Consider the following 27300-nt stretch of genomic DNA (forward strand, 5'->3'; position numbering starts at 1 on the left):
TGCAAGGAAAAGATTCTAGCAGCAATTACTAAAACTACAAGGAAACTGAACTCACCTGCAAGCATATATTCAGAAGAATACATGCCATCGTCAAAACTAAATCGCTTACGATTACTAAGCCATCCATTTCCAATTTTAAGCTATGGGTTTTAGTGATAAAGGAAGAGCAAAGAGCATTTGAAAGCTACTGAGCAAGTTGGTTTTAAAAAACTATATTGGAAAGTCCTGACAACATTTTTAGTATCTTTGAAGGCAGAAACTTCATACTCAACTTCAGCCATCAATACATGGCTGTCCAAGAATTCTGCCTTCTGCCATGTTACAGCCAAGAGCAACTATGAAAAGGTAATATAAGTAAGGAAAGAACAAACATCAAAAATATCCTATCCTGATTTTTACTAGGATATTACTGTCTCCTTAAAAACTGGACTTTGCAATCTAGATTGCAATAATTTTATCAACATAATTTTCATTTCATTTGAGATTAAGAGATGACATCAGAATAAAGGAGTGCCAACTTCGACATTGTATTAAACAAAAAACCTCAATAGTAGACTTATTTTCTAAATTAACAGATATACATTATCACGCCATAAAACATTGTATTATCAACTTAGTTTTTAATAGATAAACAAGCAAGCTATAGCTACAACAGAAACAGATCATACCCAACAATCACATACTGAAATAGCCAATGAAAAGCTGTTTAGTCAAATTTTTCTCCGTATTTGTATGTCATTCTTAATTACATAAATAGAAATAGTAATAAATAAAATAGCAACTAACTTTATTTTAAGGGTGCCAGCATCCCACAGCCAAAAGCATATTGTTCCATCTGCCCCAGTCGAAGACAAGTATCTCTTTGAGCCACTACATAATGGAGAGAACTGGGAAAAGGGGGAAGAAAAAAAAGTTCTCCTGTTAATCTGTTCCAGATGTGCTAAGAAGTTCCACAATTCATTTCACCAAAAAAAGGAAAAAAAAAAAAAAAAAGAAAAAAAGAAAATCAAGTATCAAACCATACTTAAGGGAAACAGATTGGAATGAACAATGAACACCAAAATAACAAAATGCTGCTCAGTCACTCCCTCCAGAACCACCCTTCTGAGTTACTTGCCAAAGCAGTCCAGATTCTTCCTCCCTCCCCACCAACCAAGTTGCACAATAGCATGCAACTCTAAACAAAAGCAAACCAAAGTACTCCTGGTGACTGCAGTTCTTACTCAATACACCTGTGCTCAGAATCACAGCCTGCAAAGGAGGGGTACTTCAAAACGGAACTGCCCATATGTGCCATGAAACTTTTTTGAACAAGGATTATGTCTGGCATTCTTCAAAGGTCAAGCATTTTGACAATAAACATGTGTTATTTCACAATGCATACCATGAAAATTCCTTCTCACTTCAGGGCTTAGTTGCCAGGCATGCATTTTTATTACACTGAACGTTCTCATGACTCATTTTTGCGAAGCAAAAACCTACCTGCAATGACGTTATAGATGCACTGTGGCCCTGAAGGACTGCTAAGGGTGCACAAGTTCGAAGGCACCAAACTCGGATCATTTTATCACAGCTTCCAGCAGCTATCATGGTGTTTTCATAGTTTACTGCCATATCAGATATTTCAGCTGCATGCCCTCTCAGGGTAGCCAACAACCTTCCATCATCAGTTGCCCAGATTTTTACAAGGCAATCATCTGATCCCTAGAAGTAAGGTAGAAATAATTTCAACCACACCATTAGCTGTTTCGATGTTAGAGTTAGCACAGTGAAGTGAAAAACAGAACTAGTGACATGCAGATACTCCCACCCATGCTTTTAACAGTTTTCCACACTGCATTCAAAACACAGGTTTACATTCTCAACAGCATATACCAATTTATAATACTGATCACAAATCCTACAGTAAGTTGGTCTATGCTTTAGTAAGACACTTTTTCCAAAAATCCACCACAAACTGAAGAAGCTGTTGCAATACATTAAAATAAAAATTTACATTAAACATGAAAGTGAATTATGAACTGGTACAGTCTGTCATTTATACCTACTTATGTTCCTTATCTTCCTAGTTTCATCATCATCATACTTACCACAATAAGTTAGGTAAAGAGCATGTATGAACAGCTATTCCATTTTTAAGTTGAACTACTACAAACCTGCTTCAATATTCACATTAACAAACACCGAAATGACCACTCTTTCTCAACAAACTTAAGAGGCTTCATCTATGTATTCATACTTAACTCAATTTTTGCTGGTCTTCCCACACAATTCTAACAGCTACTTGCCCATATAACAATGAATTCACAGCCCTAACAAAAAATTCAGAACTCATTCCTCCATTTTTTATTGCATTCCTGTGCCTTCCTGAAAGTCTGGGTATTTGCACCACACCATGGCTCAATAGCATGATATTTGAACACTGCACACACGCTGACAGACAAGGTTTAGTGTAAACATTTAATTCAATTACTTAGGATCAGAAGCAATACAAAGTTGGGTTTTAACATCCAGAGAACTGATCTGCTACTGGACGCACACAGGTGCTACAACAAGTTACAATGTGACACCATCCTTACAAAATGTCACCAGTTTTTCCTATTCCATCTACTTACAGTGTACAAGCTTACCTGCATTTACGCTTTAAAGACAGCAGAAGGCATGGCAATACTATCACATACCTTTTATAAAATAGGACCAGGTCTCCTAGGCAAAGGAAATAGTTACAGAAGCTTGTTCATAATTATATTTTTTGCCTCTTAGGTGAGAAGAACAATGGTACAGCCTATACTATTTTACCTATGCATAAAACTTCCATGCTGAGATTCTGTGGAACACATTTGCCTCATCTAACTGCTAGACTGCCAGAGTGCTAGAGCAGGGAACACAACCAGTCTGAGCTACAGCAATGAGCAGACAGAATCACAGAATTATTGAGGTGAGAAGATACTTTGGTCTAAGTCCAAACTCCCTGCTCAAGTAGGGTCAGCTAGAACATGATGGTATATATCCACCACTCAGGTTTTGTTATCTTCTGTGCATTTACTGAAGGCACCCTCTTGCCCCATCACCCAGGTCCTTAAAGAAACTGTGAAAGAGTACCAGTCTCAGTACCAAACCCTGGGGTACACCTCTAGTGACAGGCCTCCAGCAGTCACTGTGCTGCTAATCACAACCCTTTGAACCTGAAAATGCACTAAACTGACACTCTCACAGTCCACACATCTAACCTGTACATCACCAGTTTGTCAGTAAGGATGCTATAATTATCTGAAAGATAGTATCTGCTCATGTGATTCTGTTATCATGACTATGAGATTCTAGAGTATGAAGAAGCTTGTACACTCTTCTCAAAATGCAGTCACCACCAAAAAGCCCAAGAAGCCAAGACAGAAGGGTATGTGTGCTTGCTTGTGTGTAAAACTGCAAATAATAGCTTCACTGCTCAAAAGAGAGACCTGAAGCTAGGAGGGGGGAATGGCAGACCCAAAACTACCAAATACTATAAAAGGTAGAAATCAGTCACAGAAAGATATAAAACGGTCAGCAAGGAAAAAAAATAAAAAATACTTGTGGGACCTAATACCACCTGGAGGGTTCCCAGAGGTCTTTTTAGTAACACTAAACCAAGGAAAGAAATCAGCATAAAATGGGTCTGCTCCCTGCCAGCTGGCTATAGTGTCACTATAGAGGCACAGGTTGTACATCTCCACTGCAGAGAAAAAATGACTGTCAGCCAAGTCTCAACAATGAAAAGGGGGGGCCAGGGGCAGAAAAGGCAGGGGAAAAGGAAAACAAAAGAGAAAAAAACTAAGGTAAATTTGTACATTCTGTAGCACCTCAGCAAGACATCAATATTAAGAGTTCAAATAAATTCATGTGTTTCTATCTGATCTGAATGGGACAATCCACAACTCTTAAAATACTGTTGCAATTCTACTAGCAATGGCATTGGCTTGCAGCACAGCTCATGTTTCCAAGGTTATATCTACAACTCCTACAAATTATGTACCTATTAAAAAGCGTCTGTCAAAAGTGAATCCTAAAACAACTTCAGCACCGAGAGAGAATAGATGACTGCATTACCAAGGTATGGAGTAAAATTGGTTCATTTTCCTACCATTACACACACTTGTGGGATGAAGTGAAACTGCCAAGCAACACACAGATTAATCTTGGGTTGGAAATCTTACACAGACTATTACACAATGCTGCTTATTATTCCCTAGAAAGAATAATCTCAGCAGAGACAAGAAAATAAAGGTGGGGAAAAAAGTTTTTTGCAGTCAGAAATTTGAGTAGTGCAGGAGCTAGAGAAGACAGCATTTGTTTCTTTTACCCTGCATTGGCTCTGCAAGTCATGCTTTTCAGTAGAACTAGAATACAAAGTCTCTACTTCCACAGGGGAACAGCTGCCTCACCACAGTCTTCCCCATAGGTTGCAGGAGAACCTGTTCCAGCACCTGAAACACTTTCTCCTCTTCCTTCTTCACTCATGATAGGGTCTGCAGGGCTATTTCTCTCTCATATTTCCACTCCTCTCTCCCAACTGCAGCTGCCCTGGGATTTTTCTCCTCCTTAAATACATTATCCCAGTGGCACTACCGCCGTCACTGATGTGCTGAGCCTTGGCCAGCAGCGCGTCTATCCTGGAGCTGGCTGGCATTGGCTCTGTTGAACAAGCAGGAAGCTTCTGGTAGCTTCTCATAGAAGCCCCCCCAGTACCACAACCTTGCTACATGAACACAATACAGGCCAAGTAGGCTAGTAGGAAAAACGTATCATATCCTGTTCGCGCTGTCTTTAGGCAAAATAGAAGTAACATCTTTCTAGCAAGGACAACATCTCCCAGATGAGCACTGGGAGATGCTGAAAACACTTTCTTTTCCTTTTAATTCTAAACAGAACACAAACAAAGCTTGAATTTAGAGGCTTTCAATCCTTCAGATGTCACGTGGATGTCACGTGGAACAGGAAACTATCATGATGCAGCTTCTAGAACCAATTATAAATCTAAAACAATTTATCTAGATACCATCACACTGAAGGCTGCAGAGTAAAAATGTAAGGCAAGAACAATTCCCTACTGATGCACACAAATTTACACACCACACTTGAGACTTTAGAAGTTGTAGTGGTCTAGATTGAAAAGAATTGGCACCATTTCATTATACAGATGCAATTACAACACAACAGATCATGACTGTTTATCCACTGACAATATGAGGCCAGCTACAGCAACTTGGACTTTACCAAAACGTGGAATACAACCATTTGCCAACAACCACTTAAACATCTACACGAAGAACACCGGATTTACCTAAGTGCAGAGACAAGAAGTTCAGTCCCAGACCCTCCAAAATGAAAATTCAGCAACCACATTTAACATCTATGGCCACTTTATTTAACACCAGACTGAAGTAATCATGATCTAAACTGGGAACTTTTTTCCAAGCAATTAGACCAGGACACCAGTCAGCAAAGGAATGCCAGCAAAACTCTGGGGTTGCAGAAACATATTGCCCCTCTCCACTCTCCATTTTATTTCAGGTTGTTCTACTTCTCTCTTGGAAAAAAACAACTGTTACAGTCAAGAGAATTCTCTCATAGAATCTCTAATGCATTCTACCATGCCACATACAAAATAAACCCACAACACAGAGCCCCTTTCCTGATAATTCAATCACATATAAACCACAGGACATAAGATTTTAATGCCTGTGATTTGGCTTGCTGATGAAAACAAAAGAAATATGAAAATGAGTCTCTTCTATGCCTGAAATAACAAGTGAACAAAAAATCTGCCTCTTCAAAACACCGCAAGGTGTCCCATCCCTTCAACAACACATCTCCCCACATGACAAAGCAAGATGTATGTGGGCAAAAGGGCAAATTATACTTACAACTGCCTTCTGAAAGAATTTTAGAAGTTAGGACTGCAAGGAAAAATAGGAAACCTGAACTGTATTTCTATCCGCATTGTTCAAGCTATCTGACATGAGGTTAAAAGGACACAATCAAGCTCCTCAATCCACACAGGTATCAATTACATCCAGTGTTTGTAGGAAGGCAATAAATGCAGCCAAAGCATCCTGGACTGGCATGAAGTGTGTTTATGAAATCTTTGTCTCTACTGAAACTGACTACTTACCAAGAAATCCAAATATTACACTAATACCTATCTGGTTTTATAAATCCCATTCCTTGGGAAAGCTGCAATTTCAGTACTGACTTCAGACATCTGTCTAGTATTTATGACTTAACAACAAAAAAAGCAAATAATTAAAAATACTAAGAACACTAGTATTTAAAAAAAATTCCTAGGATGTCATAAAGACAATTTGTTGTGAACCAACATTTGTTACAACACACCATGTGATTGTTCTCTCTCTTACTTCCTAGGATCTCATAAAAACAATTTGTTGTGAACCAACATTTGTTACAACACACCACATGATTGTTCTCTCTCTGACTCCCTAATCAAATTCTGTGGCGGCGGTTACTTGTTTGGCTTATGTTTTTGCTAGAGCAAACAAACCCAGAAGAAAGAACCTACATAGGTTCAGTGGGAAAATGAACAGTTTTCCCAATGAACTACACAGATCAGCTATCACCATCACACCTAGTAGCATGTAAACCAGCACGGCTACTAAAAAAAAAATATGAGAGGAATAGTGGCAAAGGATTACCTTCTTTTCATTCATAATCAGTGTATCTATCCTATATTCAGGTTTTGGAAACAATTAGGTGACATCTTATGTGTACTTAAAAAAGAAAATGTCTACAAAAATACAGATTTTGTACTCACAGTAAATATTCGCCTGCCAGTCCGATCAAAAGTTACACAGTATACAGAAGATAAATGTCCTAAAATTCGTTTGTGCATCTTCATATGTTGATAGACTGCAGTTGGAACGAGGCGTTCAAGTCTGTATTTTCCATTTAGTTTTCTTGAAAACAGGGTATCCACTACCAAATGGGTAAAGAAAAAAGAAGAAACACATTTATATTGCGTTCATAAACTAAGATACTTGACAAGGTTGGAAAATTTATTTCAACACTGGAGCACTTGCACATATGAACAGCTTACTATAGTAATGATCTCATTTTGCCCTAGTTAGAGAAAAATATGTACAAAAGTAGCCTATGATACAGACATGGAAAAAGTATTGAAATGCAAGGCATGGTACAAAGATGCAATACAACTTGCAACTTTAAGTGCCCAAATTCAGGAGTACTGAGGCAGCTTCCATGAAGGAGTAACCTACCTCAAACACAAAAAGCGTGAAAGCTTCCACATAGCTATTAATTGAAGGTCAGCACACATTCAAATCTTCTCCAAGGCAACCTGCTTCTTGAGGTCTACTCAAACATTTATCCATCACTTGTAAGACAGTTTATTTTTTAAGAATCCTGCTACCCACTACAGTTAAACAAACACACACACGAAACCACCACACAAAAATTTACAAATTAATTTACTAAAACTTACAGAAATTTCTGATTTTGACTAACAAAACTTTGTTTCAAAGAGCTTTGAGACCTTTTTTTCAAGTTTAAAAGCTAACACGTTCCAGGAGCAAGAATTCACTTCAACAAAATGGAAATCTTCATCCAGAATGTCAGTGAAGAAAATAAAGTTCACTGTAATTCATTTTAAACTGCTACTCATGCAATAATAAAGCAACAAAGTATAATACTTCTCTGCATGGATACATAGACATTAGTTACACTCCATATCCTCATTAGACCAAAGAATGGCAATGGTGATACATTTTATAATCTACAGAACTGTGACAAGGCAGATAATGTAACATGCACATACAGAATGGTGTTGGAAGATTTAAAACAAATTTGGAAGGGACAACGGTCAGTCATCCAGTCTAACCTCCCTGCTCAAGCAGTGTCATCCTAGAACATGCAGCACAGGACTGCACCTAGATGGTTCTTGAATGTCTCCAGTGAGGGAGACTCTACAACCTCTCTGGGCAATCTGTTCCAGTGCACAGTCACCCACACAGGGAAGTTCTTCCTCATATTCACAGAAGGAATAATTCCACAAAGGTGGAACTTCCTGTGCATCAGTTTCCACCCATTGCCTCTTGTCCTATTTCTTTGCACCACCAAGAAGAGCCTGGCTTATTTCTCTTGGCACCCTCCCTTCTATAGACACTGATATGGTCACCTCTTGGTTGTTGCTTCTCAAGGACGAGCAAGCCCATCTCCCTCAGCCTGTCCTATTTATCTCAGAGAGAGACACTCCAGTCCCTTAACCATCCTCATAGCCCTCCACTGGATCCACTCCAAGACCTCCATGTCTCTCTTGTGCTGAGGAACCCAGAACTGGACACAGCACTCCAGACTGACCTCATCAGGATTGAGTAGATCACTTCCCTTGACCTGCTAGAAATGGTCTTCCTAAAGCATCCCTGGATACCACTGGCCTTCTTGGCCACAACAGCGCTGCTGGCTCCTGGAAAACTTGCTCCCTGGCATCAACTGCACAACAGCTACAAACCGCTCGCACCTCTTGGGTTTGGCCCAGACCAACATAACAGTGGTGCATGAGCCAGCACAGGTCAAATTACATCAGATTTGCCAATTTTTATAGTGGGATTGTAGCTATTCTGTAAGAACGACAAGCTTCTTGTGTTATAACCAAGTGCAAAGTCCATTAGCCTCAGGCCCTAATTCAAGGGAGTTTTCCTAGTTCAAGAAGCTTTTTGAAGGAGTGGAATTATTAGCTGTAAAACAAAGCACTTTTAGTCGAGGAGCAACTGCTGTCTTAAGGCTCTACTACATCTTCACCCTTCCCTCATACTAGAAAACTAGTGGTTGCATTTGCTTTTTGACAAAGTTTTTCCTTGCCAATAGTCTACTTCAGAACAGCAGGAAACCAAGATTAGTTCAGGCACAAGATAAATCTAGTTTTGGTATCTGACAAATCATCCTACATTTAAAAAAAAAAAAAAACCTCAGTAAACAAAACACACACAAAAAAAGAAACCAAACAAGTACACACACACAAACAGAATCAAGGTCTTCATCCCAACAAAATGAGTTTACACAACCTCAACCTACACAGAAATTGCCTTTCGTCTACTTTTAATGTAAGATGGATATGGTTAATGGATCTCTCAATGCCTTCAAATTAAGCAATAGCTCACAAAAAGTGAAAAAAGCTTAACTAGAAGTTTAATTTTTAGCAATGTTGTGTCAATGAAACAAAACTGCAAGCAGACTCTTTAGGATAAAACAATAAATGACTTCTCATAAGCATGTAATTTTTAATATATACCTGAATTTATAAAAAACTTCTTAAGTACCTGGGATCAACTTCAATTTTGAGGGGGTTTGTGGGGGCAGGTTGTTTGGGTTTGGGAGTGTTTTGGTAACACTGAAGAAGCTAAGTTTAGCAGAACCCAACCCAGTATTTCTAAGAATGATCTCGCTGATACCAATCACCAAGGGGCAACTTGCTACTATTTCACATATCCCTGAGAAACTCAAGAGGTGAAACACCCTTTGTTCAGTAACAATCAACCTACCAGAGGAAATAAAAGGTAATACTGTGGCACTGGAAATGGGAAGACTGGAATCCGTCTTACTCTTTAGCCTTGAACAAAACTTAAAATGTACAAAAATACCAGCACTGGTTAAAAATAAAACTAAGTGAATTAAAAAGCAATTTGACATGAAAAGAAATCCCTCCACAGTATTATGAACTTACATTCTCTGGGAAGAAATTTTTTACCAAGTTCATGCAATTAGCAGAGGGGAGGGGAAGAACCAATCTCCTGCAGGTTTGGACACTATCCATAAGCACATAACTTTTAAGACTTCTCAGACTGGGGAGTATCTTCTGGTTATTTAAAACAGAATTCTCACATCCACCATTGTTCTTCAATATCCCTTCCATCTAACTACCTTTGTATTTACTCTCATCAATTTTGCCAAGTGATTTATCCTGATTTCTCTAACTGACCAATTCCCACTACTTATTTTAAATACTGACACCTCCAATGTGTCACCTGCAAACTCTGCCAGCACAATAGCATTTATTTTTTTCCTCCAGAGTACAGGTAAAAATCAAAAATAGCTACGTCACAAATTCCTTCAGTCAAACAAAATTGATTTTTCTTGTCCAAGCTGAGAAAGATTACCAACTGTTAATATTAATGCCTTCACACAAATCATAGGCCCTTGGTTTTATAACAGTTGCTACATCAACACTTGTCAAGTCTCTAACCTATTTAGCTTGAATTTAACTGCATTTGGAAAAAAAATAAATTTAGAACCCTCTGTGACTGCAAGTCTAATCTCTCTCTCGTTTCAGCCATATTAGCACTTTTCTGTCTTTGCTTGGCCTCACACAAATGAGTAAGCATGAACAAAGCTGTTAATCACAGGAAGAGTGACAAGGTATAAGCAGTGAAACAGTTGCAGTGGGAGCCACAAACTACATATGTGTAGGAAGTGAAGGAAGATGATACTTTATCCCAGGGTGGGTTAGAGAACGCTAGTTGGGCCTTCTAGTGAGTCAACCAACATAAAGGGAAGGGTTGGAAAGAAGAAAACAACAGAAGAGAGATTGCATGCTCCTTGCTGGAAGGGCACTGTGAAATGGACAGTACCTTGAAAAAACTACCCAATGCCTGGCTGACCAAGGAAATTAATATTAACTTAGTTTTACATGCCCGCCTGCTACTTACACATAAGGTCCTGTTTTGAAAATAAATAAGTAAAATTGAAAACAGATAAAAAAACCAGATGCTGCTAAGTGGTTGTTGCACAACACAGTATGATAAACCACCACTTACTCCCAAATGATATTCTGGTTTCAAAATCAGGATTCTTCATATTTAATAATCAGTAAAAGCCAGTGTCAGAGAAAGCTGTGAATTTGTTGACATTTTGAAACTTTTTCACAAATTTTATCATTTTAAGCTGCTAACAATTGTTTACTAACTTGTTCCAAACAAAATTAAGTGGCTTCTAGTTTTTAGTAACTGGGCTCATATTCATACAATATGACCAGCCTCCAAGGCTGAAATGGTCTACTACCACCCAAGCACTGAATGGCTGAGGTGGAAAGGAACCTCTAGAAAGGTTATCTATTCCAAGCCCCCTGCTCAAGCAGGGTCAGCTAGAACAGGTTGCTCAGTGCTGCATCCAGTCCAGTTTTGAACATCTCCAAGGATGGAGATTTCACAATCCCTCTGGGCAACCTGTGCCAGAGCTCTTATCACCCCCCAAACCTGTTTTCTTACGTTTAAATTGAAGTTCCTCTATTTCAGTTTTGGTTGATGACCTCTGCCATGTCAGGATGCAATAAGAAGAGTGTGGCTCCATCTTCATCACATGCTCCAGTTCAAGTATTTATAACCATTGATACTAGCACCACCATCCTGCCTGTGCCACACTTTCTCTTCTCAAGGCTAAACAATCCCAGGTCTCTTGGCTCCTCCTTGTATGACAGATACTTCAATCCCTTCATCACTTTCCTGGTGATGAAGCTAACAGCTACAGCTAACAGCTATAGACAGTCCATGTATGTCTTTTCCTGAGGAGCTGGATCCAGCACTCCAGGTGTGATCTTATTTACACTGAGTAGAGGAAAGAACACCCTCGACCTTATGGCAATGCACTGCCTCCAGCAACCGAGGATGCTGATTCGGTTTTGTGTGCAAGGGCACATTGTGTCTTCATTCTTCTCTTTGTGACACTTCATTAGATTCCTGTTGATGCATTTCTCCACCCTGTCAAGGTCCTCCTCAATCATCCACTACTCCTAGATTTCAACTGTTTGCAAAACTTTTTGCTTCATCATCCAAGTCATTAATTAAGCTGTTGAACAATACTGGCTCTTGCACCAACCTCTGGAGCACACCACTAGTGACTGGCTTTTGTGCCAGTCACTGGAATTAACTCTGCTGATTACAGCCCTTTGATCCCAGCAGTTCTGCCATATCTTTTCAGTTTGCCATTGAGAATGTTATGGGAGTCTGTTCAGAAAGCCTTGCTGAACTCAGGATAAATAACATTCACTATTGTCCCCTCATCTCCAAGCCACTCATCTCCTTTAAAAGGCTATTGGGCTAGTCAGGCATAATTTCTCCTTCACAGATCAATGCCAACAACTCTTAACCATGTACCTGTCTTTTCCTACCTTGACCTCCAGAAATATTTGCTTCATCACTTGCCCAGGGACTGAGATGAGGAGGACCCAATCTTTAGTTCTACAAAGTCTCCTTCTCATCCTACTTCAGGTCTCCTGCCCCATTCAGCAGTAAGACCTACTGTTCCTCCTACTGCTGACAGACCTGTAAAAACTCTTCATGTTTTGTTTCATATCCCTCACCAGATTTAATACCAGAAGAACTCCAGCTTCCATTACTGCAGAATCACGGAATAGTTGAAGTTGTAAATGGCCTCTAAAAATCACCTAGTCTAATCCTCCTTTGAAAGAAGGGCCAAATATTGCTCAGGATCTTTAATTTCCAGAGATAAAAAAAAGCAAGCAAGGTAGAGTAAAAAACATGGGATTTAAAAAACAAAGGCTCTAAATATAAGAGTTTAAATTCATTTTTTTAATAAGGGTCACTCAGGAACCTAAAATGCAATTTTGTTTTTTAAAATCTTGCTTCTACTGTCAGAATTCACTGCTGCCAACAACCTTAATCTCAAAACCACACATCTCAAAGAGTCAAAACCACCTTATTTGTTTGGTTTCCCATGGAACAATGTAAAAATCAGACAAAGCCAATGGAAGTGAAGTGGTGGGAGTTTTCAGTGGAACTTACAAAAGAGTATAGATTTTCTCCCTCTCAGGTATGCAACGGGCACCAAATGAATGCCTTCAAAGTTTCAGAACTTTTCTAACTCATTCCCCACCCAAAATAGACCAAGCAGCTCAAAGAAAAACAGCAATCTGTTAAAAGGAAAATAAATTTGGAGGTCTGACTGATATAGCAGTATTAGTCCTTTTTTTTTCACTTAGTTTTCTTTCCACTTTCTAATTTTACCAAAGTGATCAATTCTATCTCCTTATTTACATGGTCTTATCCTTGAATATGGAATATGCCGTAAAGATGGGGGATAATAATCTGCCTTATCCACTAGTCAGTGATAAATCAAATTTAATTTTGTACCAAGTATAAGCTAAATTTTTAAATGTATACACAATCTTTCATCTTCTTCCTTTTTAGAGTTGTATTTAACTAATAGAAGTTCTGTTCTGAAGACCAGAATCCAAGTTCATTCCCCTTCCATTCACAAACTAGATTCAGAAGAATCCTGGAAGGATAACCCAAGGATATAATTCACTTACAACTCTTACCCTTATTGAATCAAGTTTCATTAACTTAAGAGGCTAGGCAGGCCTCTAATGAATACCATGGGATTCAGAGCTGTTAAAAATAATAGTAGAGACTGCTAGACAGCTCCTTTCACTCTCCAGGCTAGTAAGTCTGAATGTATCAAGCATTCAGTTTGTTCCCCCCGCTTCTTCAAAGATGTCCAAGACCAAAAAAAAAAAAAAAAAAAAAAAAAACACAAAACCCAGCTTGAATTGACTTCTAGCTTCCTACCATTTTTCTCTTCAGCTTCTGAACTCTATACAGTATTCCAAGTCTCTTGACTTGGACATGACTGTTAACCAAGTAAAATGATTAAGCTTGCTATCCTATCAAGCCAGAATTTGTCTCTGGTCATATCATGAAGGTAAAAGTATTCCAAATCCTAACTGGAGTATTTCTGGAAACACAAGAATTCTATATACATCTCAAACTTCACATATAATATTCATTTGCTTGATGAAAGCAACTGCCAACCCTTCGTAATTCAGAGTGGTAAGAGGTGAGATATTTCAAGAGGCAGAAAGCAACAATAAATGAAAGTTACACAATCTCAAACATTTCCAAACTGCCCTGACTTCAGTAATAACCCACTTACTTTCACTATATAGTTCCATTGGTATTTTACTCAAAGTTCCATAAGACTTCTATAGCTCATTTATTCTTGCATACTAACAAGTCTTATTATACTTAAGTATAATTCACTCTAGACTTGAATAAACATGTGTAACAAGATGTTACTTTTACACAGATCTTTTAATATAAATGCAGTCTTTTCCTTTATTTTTTTCCTATAATTAACAGAATAATAGAGTTGCACGCAGTACTCGTAAGCTAGTTAGGCCTAAAGTATTTATTGTATTTCTAAAAATAGACATTTACACTGCTTTCAGAACCTGGCATTCTCTTTACAGCCAAAACACCAGCATCACTTAATAAACAAAGTGAAAAAAGTGTAAAATGCCTCAGAATTTTCTTGAGGTTGATTACTCTGTAAAATCATGAAATATTAGTTTTGAAAGGCATATATTTTTTCTGGTCAGAAAAAAAAAATCTTCATTGTTTGGGGCAAACAGCCAGTCTCATTCAGGTCCTCACACCTGAGTGGTCAGCTTTCCCAAGAGTTCTGAACTCAAAGATCTCAAAGGTTTATGCTTAGGTTTGTTCCTTTTTCAGCAGTTCCCAAAAATTACTGAAAAAGAGTTCTTTTTCTCTTTCTGCATCCAAGAAAATGAGACCTTTAACAAAATAAATTAGCACATGACCTAGCTGCTTTTGTTCTTAATTAAGCATTTCAGCAACTTTTTTATAAGATATATTGCACAAGTGAGAGCAACTGGACAAAGACTACTCCATATTCAAGTTTTACTCCTCTTCATCACGTTCTACAGATATTCTGTAGTTTTCAGGGGAAATATGTATTTGTGCAAATCTATTTTAATTGTGTATAAACCAGTTACCTACAGGGCAGTTGGCACAACATACACAAAATAATTCTAAATAATACCCCATCAGCATCATACACCCATTGATTCATCAGGCTAGGAAATAAATTACCAACTTTGTACATTCACTGAAATGTAAGTTAAGTTTTCCTGCACAACACAGAAGAATTTAAGTGTCTTTGTTTCTGTTCCTCAAACATTAGTGGATTATCTACCTGAAATACATATAGCCTGAAAAATAATAGGTTCTAATATTTTTTTTTTTTACATAAAATGCATTATTTCCAGGGGAAAACTGGAAGTTATTTAAGGAAACAGAAAAAAAAATTCTAATTCAATTTATAAAAGAAGTGTCATTCAAGTTCATGGTTTCATTGAGAGATCAGAGTAGATAGAATAAGATAAATCAAAAGCAAATTCTTTAACATACAGCTCTGAACCAAATATCCCAAAAATCCAAATACACTTCACAGTTGAAAACATTCAGGTAGCAGCACTTATATGAATGTTTGGAAAAGGAAATTACTGGTCATGAAAAAAGTGGTATTTGAAATAACTGTAATTTTGCTAACATTCAGTGCTCTGCAAAAGGTTCAATAAAAATAACATTTATTTAGAAAGCCTGACTTGTTCTACTCTAAAAAGAGTCTGAAAGTTATTTTTTTTAACATTTCATTTCACTACCACAGCAGCTCTACAGCTTTCTTTCAACTCCAGCTACCATGGATATCATACACCGATCTTTTTCCCTTTAAAAAGTATGCACCAGCTACTATACAGTGTATGGTACAGTACAACATAAAACAGTCCTCAACCATTCTGATTCCTCCAACATGTTTTAAAATTTGTTCACAAGAAAGGCTAAGCAACCATGAAAGAAATCTTAGCTATTAAAAAGCTCAGTCCTACAGTCACCTTGCAAAAATAGCCCAAGATTTTCCAAGTTTACAATCATCTAGCCATTGCACAACCACTCAAGAAGGGAATTTTCTAACCAGCAACAAGCATTTTCTCCTACACACCTAGAGCACAACACAGAAAAAGCCCTCTACAGGAATACAAAGCTAGTGGCTCTAAACAAAACCACATTGAATGGATGCAGGTGCTACATTAGGGTTTAACTGAACCACTTCTGACCAATACCTGTACCACCTGAGGAGGTTCTTAAAACTCAGCTCTAAACAGCAAGCAGAACCATGTTCTCATCCTTCAGTCCAAGCATCTACAGAAATATCATGGAGAGCATGTAACTTGTGCTTTAAAATGGAAATGCTACTAGGACACTAAATACTCTGCCATCAACCAAGTCAAAATTGGCTGTACTGAATGAACCTAAGAGTTTAGCTGTAGCATGGTTCTGCTTCAGCTGTTGGGAGAGAACTATAATTCTATGGATTAAGCATAATGGTGTGTATTTTGAGATTTGATTTTGAGTTCCTTCAACATAAGAAAAAAAATAAATAGCCCAAATTAACCTCTCTCGATTTTATATTTTATATATGTTATGTGTACCTATTTAAATTCATTAAAAACTTAGAGGCTACCAAAAGCCTCCAAAAGGAGTCTAGAGATTGAAAAATTGCCACAGCAAGTTATCACATTAAAAAAGTCTCTGCTCCTAATAGCATCTGGCTGAATATTTATACTGTGATACTATATATAGTACATGTATATCTATTTTTTCATATACATTGTTACATATTAGTTTCTCAATACATCTGCAGTCTTTTCTTTTTTTTCCAAGACAGGAACCTTTGTCTTTGCAGCAGCAGCTGCACCTGATCCAGAGCCAATCAACTGGATATTCTCTGCCCACTCTCATCCAACACTGCACATCTATCTGCACCTACCATTTTGGTAAAAAAACCCACTCATTTTCTGGTGTAATCCACACAGGCAGTTTGGTCTTAATCATCCCCCCTTCACTGGACATCAATAGAGAAAAATTAAAAGATTCAAGTGATTCTGCTCATTTTTCTATTCATGAAAAAAAGAAAAAGGGTGCTCCTTAAAGAATCTTCTAAAATATCACACGTCTTGATCCTTCTAGCAACTAAACAAACATGTATCTTCGTTCTTAAACCATGAAAGCCAACAAACATTTCAGTGACCATGTGAGAGCTTAAAAATAAAAGCTGGAATACCTCTGACCTCCAGCTTTCAGTTTTTCAACAGTACAGACAGCACATGCATGCTTCATGATACAGCACAGCAGAGCAAGCTAAAGGACAGCTACAAAATTAGTGAATGGACCAGGGAGCAAAAAGAATAACTTCTACAAGACTCAAATTTTTCCAAACGAAATCATTACCAGTCTACATGACTCACTCTTCCTAACAATGGGTGTAGGCCTTGCTGCCCTATAATACTAATTATTTATCTACTGGCAGCCTTATTACATCTTTAAGAAAGAGTTTTGTTTGTATGTATTCATTGTTTAAATATATTTTATTCAATTTTATACTTCAAAGACAAAATTAGCTTCAGAGAAAATTTTAGAATAAATACGGCAACACAGCATCTTAACAAAAACACTAAAGGTAAGGTATGTGGCACTAACAAGGATAAATATAAACAGAACTACTACTTAGCTCTCTTCATCACAATAATCAATCACCTTGAGAGTTAGGTATTACAATGGCAGTGCCAGAATAAAATTGACTTACCTATACTAGGTGGACTGCCATAATTTACAGGGGACTCTGGAGGCCTTCCACAATGTAGTGCAGCAAGAGCAGATCCCTTCCATACAACATGTTTGCAACCTGTTTGTTAAAAATCACACCAAAAAATGTAGGCAAATGGGTTTTTTCACGCAAAACCACAGGAAAGGTATACAATATCAAGAACTCTCAAAAATTCTTGTGAAATTTTCATACTTTTGTTTGTACGAAGCAAAGACTGTCTGCCAGCCCCTAATAATGTCTGCACTCCAGGGACACTTTGTGGAATTTCTTGCTCTAGAAGTGGTCCAAGTCGATGGCATATTTGAAGCAAGTGATCAGGTGCCAAGTGTCTGTAGTATTTCACCTATTATATCAAAGAGCAAACAAAACATTTGAGAAAGAATACAGTATTTTTGATGCACTACTGGTTTAATCTTTTCCCCCCAGACTGTTACACAAATGCATAAGAAAATTATTGGATATTAAAGGACAAAAACAAATAATGACCTTTAAGTACAATAATTCATTCCAGCTGGTCCTAATTAATTCTTCTATGCAGCACATGCCACTTTGTACAGAGAACCGTTGGTATTTACTACTTTCTGACTCCAAGGCACAGTTGGTCATACACTAATAAGCTCCCTTATAATCACAGTAAAAAAATGTAAAGTACATTTACATTTAAGTAGTGGCTTGGTCAAGATAAATTACTGTAAGATAAAGATGAGACAAAGACTGTAAAGACAGCAACATTTACTTCTTGCAAGAAATACAAATACCAAATAAATAACATAGCTTTGTAAAAGAAAATGCAAAAACCTTCTGCCTCAACTCACCTAAGCTAAAATACCTTGAAACTTCATAACTGGCTTTATTTATTTTACATCTAAAGCTTTTAAAAAAAAAATGTTGGCTTAAGTAATTCAACTTTAAAATTCTTCTTATAAGTTTTTGTAACAGGTCATAATTTTAAACTGCACAGTACCAAGATAAGCTCCTATTATCAGCAACATAACTTCTCACCACTTGATTATAACCAGTTCAACCAGCTTTAATGAATGCTAGACAAAACCAGTTTATTCTTTTGAACTACTATAATTCTAGATCAGAAAACTGTCTTAAATAACAAGGGGGGGAAATAGCTTTGAAATGTATGTGACAATAGTAAAAATCCTACTAACATAAGGCTTTTGGTTAAGAAATAGCATTTTTAAAATGCATAAGGTATTGTCAACTCAGATTATAACAAAAAATTAAAATAATAAATTAAGAGGAGAGGGAGAATATACTCATTTTCTTCAATTCTTGAATAGAATTTGGCATGTACTCATTTTTGTCCTTCATACAGCCTGAAATACATCTTCACAGTTTTACTTCACAGAAGAGGAAAAAAACCAGCAAAATAGTGAAGAAAAAGCTTGTGATATTTTGTTATTCTGTAACTAGAGGAGGCCTTGACTGACACTTAGGCAGAATGGTGCTTCTGTATTACACCCAATTAACAGAATATACCTCATTCTTCATCAGATGTGCTCCTATCTTGCTGACACACCGTAATTGTTTCATGTACTCCGGCAGTTTGCTAACATAAAGAGTGCTGATGACTGAAACTGAGGTTCTGGAAAAGCCTTGCTTACAGGAGTAATTCCCCCCACCACAATCTCCTAGCAAAGGAGGGAAAGTTTTCTCTCCTCTGTCTTGGTCTAACACTGGCCAGCAACTCAGTCTTATGCAGCCACTCACTCATTCTCAGTGCAGTGGAACAGGGGAGAGAATCAGATGGGTAAAAGAGGAAAAAAAACTTGTGGGTTGAGATAAAAACAGTTTAATAAGTAAAGCAAAATCTGCACAGCAAGAAAAGCAAAATAAGAACTCATTTACTACTTTCCATAGGCAGGCAAATGTTTAGCTGCTTCCTGGAAAGCGGGGTTTTCCTTCTGTGGATTATATTACATTTGTAGAAAGCCTTGCAAGCTATCTGAATTTGTCTGCCTAAAAGTTAAATGACTTGCAAAATTCACACAAGTTAAAAAAAAGCCAATTCTTTTAAAAATATTAGAAATATATTTTACTTAAATCAAATTGCAACTCATCATAAAGATCAGTTAATTTTAAATTGCTAAATTCAATGTCATCAGACAGGAACACTGTTAGAAGAGTAGCAAAAAATAATTCTGAATTAGTATGATAAGAAAAATGAATCAGAATAGCAAATCAACATGGTTTTTTCTGCCTAAAGGAGGAATCACAGTCAAAATACATGCATGAGAGCTCTAAAATACCTAAAAAGCCGTAAGAAGTGATGAAGCTGTACACACTTTTTGCCATCAACAGCCCTGATCCATTTCCTTAGCTTTTGTTCTCTGCTCCTATCAAAAGGAGCACAAAAGCTTAACAAACACTGCTCTTTGCTTAATTCCATCTGAAACCAGAATTTACACCTGCAGAATCTGAACTCATCTCCCAAAGATTAATAATTACTGGGTTTTTTTGTTTAACCATGAATAATACAACAAAATACACAATACAGTTGTCATTTTATCCTGCTCAAGACCCTACAGTTTTACATATCCTAAGAAATGCATAAAATCTAAAGTAAATGAAGTAAATCATCTTTGACACATTCCAAAACTACAGCAAGCTGACATCTTGAGTCATTTCTCATGATTTGTCATAAGCCATGTGCTCACTTTTTATTTTAGCAGAAACTAGGTAGGCTCAATTCCTCTTGCAGTTTTTAAAGCAAATGTTTTGATAAGAGGCATCTATCTGTTTCGTTCTTTATCATCTGTATTAAAGATCTCAATATATACCTTACACCCACACTACAGTCTCTTCTCATTTAAGTCCATTTGTGTGAAAAGAGCTATTTATGTCACATTATGCAGTAGTTTTGTGATGCTTCTTCACAGTATTTGTCTAAGTAATCATAGCTCACTACTAAGCAGCATTCGCAACAGCTCATTAACAAACTGATTCAATGATACTAAGTGAGCTGTATGGATGCTTTACCAAAACAGAAGTGGCATTGCCCATTTAAACACTTGTCAGTTCCAAGAAGTTTATAGAGCTATTTCATGAACCATACACCGTCAACATTTGGCTGTCATTTTCCTACATAAAGCTAAAGTATACACAAGAAACTTAAATAAAAAGGTAGGTTTCATTTCTCAGTAAAATCTAATAGGAAAACTTTTTTAATTAAAGGTTTTATTTGGACTGATGTTTTTTCCCTTTTTCTCCTTCTACAAACAAACAAAATGTGGAACTTGAATAACTTATTAAAAACAGGCCATTAAGTAAGTTTTCTCCAGGTGATATAATTTCTTCACCATCAAAAAATTCTTCATCTACTCCAACTGCCTGACCACTTCAGGGCTGACCAAAAGATAAAGTATGGTGTTATGGGCATTGTCCAAATGTCTCAGACAGCAACAGGCTTGGGGCTTTGACTGCCTCTCTAGAAAGTCTGTTCCAGTGCTAATTTGTATGTGTGAATATTACAGTGGAAGTCACAAATTAAAAAGCTGTGTAACAGAAATTCACCCAATTTCTCCCTTCTGAAAAAGGAAAAACAAGAACTGCAGAAAAGATAACAACTTGGTAGCAACAAGTCAGGACAAGGTAAGTTTATTTAATACATTAAACTAAAATAATTCCGATTGTTCCATGGTGCGGCCTACCAGGAAACAATTCTTGCACTGACAAACTCCAAAAAGGACATAGAATTAAGAAAAATATACCTACAACCCAAAAAATCCACATCCAGAGTACTCTCAAGTCAGACTTCTGAGACAAAACAAAACAAATAATTTTTTGTTTTAATGGTAGCATTAGAAGCTTTGTCGGAAACAGAAAAGTTCGAGACAACTCAATAGAATGAAATTTGGTTTCATATCAATCTCTGATTCCAAGAAGAGAAAGGAAAGCAAAACAAAAAAAATAACAGATGTACAAGTATTTAAAATTCATACAGCTCTAAATGAAAGTGAAAACTGGACTCTAGAAACAGGAATTTAAAAATTATATGCCAAAACTGTGATGTCAAACAGCATAAAAAGCACAGGATTTTTTCTCTGCCAGTCCCCCCAGCTGAAATTCTAGCTGTTTTTCTTCCTCGCCTTATTAGACTTTCTGCAATGTCTAACTCTGCTCTGTTCTTCCAAAAGAAACGCACAGAAGACATGCTTTTAAAGTAAAATAATAAACTCTCTTTTTGTTCCCGCAGTCTTTTCACATAAGTTAACACTTCTTAACTATTACTGTAACAAAAATTAGAACTCTGAAAGCAAGTACAAAATTTCCAGATCTTAAGCATAAATATTATTTTCTAGAAAATTAGAAGCAGCATTATCCTCAACCTCTCCCTTTACCGACTATCCCCAGCTTCACCTATTCCAAACAAGCAGCATGGGAATACACAAAATGCAGCTGCACAGCTATCTGGACTAACATATAAATCTTTATTACCTTTGAAATAGACCTAAGTGCTTATATTTTCATTCTGCATGACTCTGCAGCATAATTCAGCATCAGAAGCACAATGAATGAAACAAAAGAATCGTGATTTGACCTAGACTCTTGAGTTAAATTTGCAATACATAATGCAGTTATTCACCATCAGTGTTTTAGACATCAAATAAAATATGACCTTATTCCAGTGCTCCAAATACTCTGAATCATTCTCTGAAAAATTGTTGTTCCCCCCCTCACCATGTTAACAGTCAACATGCTTAGCTACCAGGTTGACTGTAAATATGTTTCAGAAAAACACATTTCCACACAAGGACATTTAACAACAAAGCCTACGTCAGTCAGCTACCTATACTCCAAGATGTGAGAGCTCAATCTTACACCAGCAGCTATCCCACTTTAACTACCCTACTATGTAGCATATTACCCAAAACAAGCTCCAAATTAAATTACAGTAATTGTTGTACTATATCAGATCATCAATCTAATAGAATACTGTGTACCACCAGCCACTGCCTTATCGCTTTAAAATTAGGAATTGCAATGAAATGCAAGCAGTTTTCTCTGAAGAATTCTCATTCCCTTTTTTCTTCTTTTGGGGGTGGGAGGTCGGGGGTGGTCTGGGGAAACAGGGCAGGGACAACAAACAGGGAGGGAGAATCGGAGAACTAACCGTTTTCACCAAAACATATTTATTTCTTGTATACTTTCTAATTCTGCTTGAGCTAAAACTATATGGTTATTTAAACACTATTTCCAATCAGAATGCCTATTATTTTACTGTGAGGTTACTCTTTCTCTAATTAAATGCATCTCTATGAAACCAGCCATCCCAAGAACACATTATTTTTTCAACTATTTAATGCTTTTAATAGGTGTGAGGCCAGAGCAGATAAACTCAAGACTTAGTATAAACAGTCTGCTGCAAGCTTAACACATGAGAAGGTGTGAGCAGAAGCAGCATTTTGTGCCTTATGGACTAAGATGTTCAGCTATGCCTGCTACTGTTAAATTACCTGTAGCTGTTTGCCTTTCTTAAATTCGCTCATAATGTGTTGAGGGTCTTGTTGGGTTTGAGGTTTTTTTAAACAAAAGTTACACTTTAGAAACTTGATATTCCTCTTCATCCCATCTCTCACCAGTGTTTCTTAGCCCCAGTTTGAAAGAACTAGCACAAAACAGTTGACATGGCCAGTTCTCTTGATTATCTGTGGAACAAATAAATGTGTGGTGCTTCCCACAACAAACAAGTGTTTCCCCATATCAAAATATAATCGTTTGAACAGAGAGGTTTTAACATCACCTCAGTTCTCAACTAGGGGAATAGTCTGTAGAAGAGAAGCACTTGTCTTTTAGAATTCAGAGGAGATCATTTAAGTTGATATATGTCCAACAGAAGCACTGTTAATGAGACCAAAAATCTGGCTAGGGATAACAATCAGAATACTTAGGTTTTCTTAGCCACAGTGCCAAGTCTTTCAGAACACCTTCCAAAATATTGCATAGACTGTCAAAATACTGTTAATAAAAACTAGGTGATAATACAGCTCTCTGATTCAACTCAAGTTTTAATTTTGCTCCCTATTTCTTTGAATATCTTTACAGAACAAGATATCCTGAAGAAAAAAATCACTTATTATCTGGTTACTTATTAAGAAAGAGAATTTCTAAATAGTAACCACAATTCTGCCTAAAAGACTTAACTACTACATGAACAAAGAAACACAGTACCCATGTACTTAATGTCCCAGTCCCACAGATACTCTTTGTAACTTCACGCAGGTTTTTACAAAAAAAAAAAAAACAGTGGAATGACCTGAAAAAAGTGTTTTGTAATTTTCACTTGAAATTACAGTTAATGATTGTGGGCTGGAGAAGAGAAAGGCACAAACGACAGCAAAAAAATCATCAACAGTTCGTGAGACCAAGACATACTGCCTATTAACCATATTGGGCCATCCTGCTGGTGTGAAGTCCCAGCCTTCTCCCTCCTCAACCACCACCACCATGAATAAAATTCTAATTCAACCGAGAAAATTACAATTACATGAATATTCTGGATAAGGAAGTTTACATAATAGTTCTGGATCATCTACACTATGATGCTTGTACCACAGAAGACCTTAAAAAAAAAAACAAAAACCACAACACTCCTTATGGTAGCTCTAAAATGTTGAAGTAAATCTCAACAGTTGGTTTCACTCAGCTGAAGTCTACTTTGCTCCCAAAAGAAGCAACTACAACACATTCTCCAACCCCTCCACACCCACTCCTATCATCTTCCTCGTGGTGGTGGTGGTAAGACCCATGGTGTTGCAAACAAAAAGAGCTGAGCCATCTTAAATTACTGTTCATTTTTCAGACAGTTCAGCTGCCTCATCCAACTAACTACACATTTGGATGAGCACTCGTGCCTACACAAAGGATGCAGCAGAAATGCACAGCTTTCATCCACAGCATACAATTAGAGCAGCTACACCCATAGGGAAACTGCAACATGAAAAAAAACAATTACCCTGGAATCAAATGATGCACCAAAGCTTGCTTGTGTAACAAAGGCCCTAACAAAGGTGTTTTAAAGCCTAAAAATGCAACACAACACTTAAACATCTTATCCACAATCTATAAGCAATTGACACGCCTGCTTTGCTCTGCCAAAATGAGCTGTTAACTCTTAAAATTCCTCAGTTTCTGTCCCCCATAGTGAGAAATCCTCAATGTTTCAAAAAGAGAGAAAAATAGCTGTCTTACAATTTGCAAGTTTTCACAACAAAAGCAAGAGAACACAAAACATCCTGAGATCTGTTACTGAAGAGTCCCATCATTCTTGGTAGACCTATACTGAAAGTAGCCTACCAGGGAATCGATTCTCAGAGGGTCTTAGGTTATAGCACAAATAGAAATCTTTATAGTGGCAATATTAGAATGAGATTAGCACTGTGAAATAAGAGCCTACACTATCAAAGCCATATTCAAGTGATTTATGCCACACATGGTGACTGTAGAAAAATATAATATAGAAATACTGAAATTCAAAAAAAACCACTTCGGAATGTAATATGAGTATAATAGCATTTCTGAACTCATGTATTTTCCTGTAGCATTACAAGTATGCACAGCATGGTATTAGCTTATTTAAGAAAATGAAACATTTACTTTCACTGGCCAAACAGAAAAATGAAAGTAATTTACAAGACAAAAATTGCATCATATTTAACATTATTTGTGCAAATTAAGTAACAGAAATAAAACATCTAGGACTATGAATCCTAGTCTAATAACAAAAAGTTAACTCTAACAAAAATTCTTAAATAAATGTTTTCCAAACAAGGACAAAATCAGAAACCTCATCATCTCTCGAAAATATATACATATATATATTAAAGGAAGGATTTATTGAAAATATAGGTATAATAAAAGGCATGATTTTGCACACAGCAAAAGAGAAGCTTGGGATTAAATTCCATCCCGGTTACACGGAGCCCTTATTCCCTCGTAGAGTAAAAGTCAGATGTCTAACACTACATTTACTGGTAATTTTCTTAGCCTTTTCTCCCTTCAGACCTTTCTACAAGGTTTAGTGAAAGCTCAAGGCATTCATGTCTGAGAAGCTGTACCAAAACATGGCAAAACATGCCATCTTGAGAAAGAGTCAGCATCTTAAAGCTGGAAAAATATTAAATTTAAAAAAAAAAAAAAAGAAAGAAACAACGTTAGCTCATCATTCTCTCTCTCGAAAGCTAAGGATCCTTCGGTTTGAGATAAATAAATTTTTTGATAATGAAACAGGATACAATGAAAAACTCTTCTTTTGTACGAAATGTAACTGTCACGCTGCAAATACACTTCCGTGCCAGCTTTCACATGCCTAAAATGTCAAGTAAGACAAAGTTAACACAGCTTTGACAAGTGAGGCAAGAACAAATAGAGGATAGAGAGAAGCATCAAGAACAAAGTAACCAATTTCACACACACAGCCCCCAACATCTAAGTAAGGACAAGGTGGGAGAGAGCTTAGAAATGTTTATTGGGAAGTCTAAAGAAGCTTGTTACAAACAGACAACTAGGAAGAGAAAGGACCTATTCAGCATCACCTCTTCAAATACAAGTATCCAGAAGCAAGTCCAAGTTTTGAGGAAGTACATCTTATGCCATTACATACCTATGCTGACTAAACTAGTATTTACCTGCATTCCACAAACAAACAAAGTTTTTTGGAAAAGGTCTGAATGAACTTATTTTTCACCAACTCTTCTGACTTCAACTTTTAAAATGCCTTTTTCCTCACTTTTTCCTTTTTTACATCCTTTTATATTCTGACTATATAGAAGAAACCCAAATCCGTGCTACGCTAAAACTGTATCTCCAATTCTTTATAATTTATTGGATAAAAGAGACAGATTATTGATAAGTTTTACCAAGCAACTCTTACTGTTGTTTGAAATGGGTCAAATGGCCTTGCAGCCTTACAAATAAATAAGTAAATAAGAGTAGCATAACATATCATGCACTTTGAAATTCCCGGCTCAGTTTCCTCATATTTGATTTCAAGAAAGTTCAAAAGTACTAGTATGTGCTTATATGTTTTCCACAAGTTAACTGCTATCAATTCTTCCACACTATATGTATGAAAATGCCTGTGCCAATACAAGTCTTGCTACAGAAAAAAAGAAACAATGCTGTAAGTAAACCTGTTCTAACTACAATAAAAACCTCTGGTTCGTACTGTAACATTCAGTATAGAATAAAAACAATGCATGTGGTGACAGTCTTTATTGGAGGCATTACAGATGGAAACTGTTCTGTCTCCTTTTGTGGAAGTCCAAAAGTTCTCAACATATTTGTGTTCCGGAAGTACTGGAGTTCAGAACTACTATAAGCAACCAGTAAGGGAAATCTCTCTTTGATGAGCATCACAAACAGGGCTCAGTCTTCCTCTTAAATCGTTTTCAGAAATTCAGAGACTATATTATACAATAATGCACCTGCAATGAAAACAATACTAGCAACAAGTTGCCAACGGACACAATTCAGACACCTTAACTGCTGTTTTCCCACCTGCTGTAGTTCACAACGTGTTAGGGAAAAAAAAGCATCCAGGCCCCTGTCTGCTAGACAGAGCTACATCACTGCAAGGAACACTTTGTTTTATCACTGATCTAACCCGGGATGAAAAGCACACACTAGGAAATTTTAAAAAAGAACAAAACAAAAATCCACCTAAGTCAAATTTGTGATGCGACCCTGGCAAGCCCAGTTACAGCCACGCACCAGATACATTGCATATAAAAAACTCCTGGCCGCATAACGCACCTCACCAGCGGCACACGCCGGGGGCAGCAGGAGGGGCCCCTCACCCCA

General features: G+C 37.1%; 1 protein-coding gene across 2 annotated transcripts in view; it reads right to left on the reverse strand.

Annotated features, from left to right (window-relative positions):
* The window catches only part of LOC121659038 (pleckstrin homology domain interacting protein), a 107402-nt gene that overhangs the window by 78729 nt on the left and 1373 nt on the right, over nt 1-27300 (reverse strand). For both annotated transcript variants that reach the window (XM_042016751.1, XM_042016749.1), the window contains exons 5-9: nt 17680-17830; nt 17467-17565; nt 6809-6969; nt 1483-1704; nt 787-887 (exon numbers count right to left, since the gene is read on the reverse strand). In XM_042016751.1, coding sequence (XP_041872685.1) covers nt 787-887; nt 1483-1704; nt 6809-6969; nt 17467-17565; nt 17680-17830 — 734 coding nt within the window. The remainder of the gene's footprint in view (nt 1-786; nt 888-1482; nt 1705-6808; nt 6970-17466; nt 17566-17679; nt 17831-27300) is intronic.

The sequence above is a fragment of the Corvus kubaryi genome, unplaced genomic scaffold (assembly GCF_017639235.1).
Source record: "Corvus kubaryi isolate FWS band 111438036 unplaced genomic scaffold, C.kubaryi_AGA036_p1.0 split3-73, whole genome shotgun sequence".
Lineage (NCBI taxonomy): Eukaryota > Metazoa > Chordata > Aves > Passeriformes > Corvidae > Corvus > Corvus kubaryi.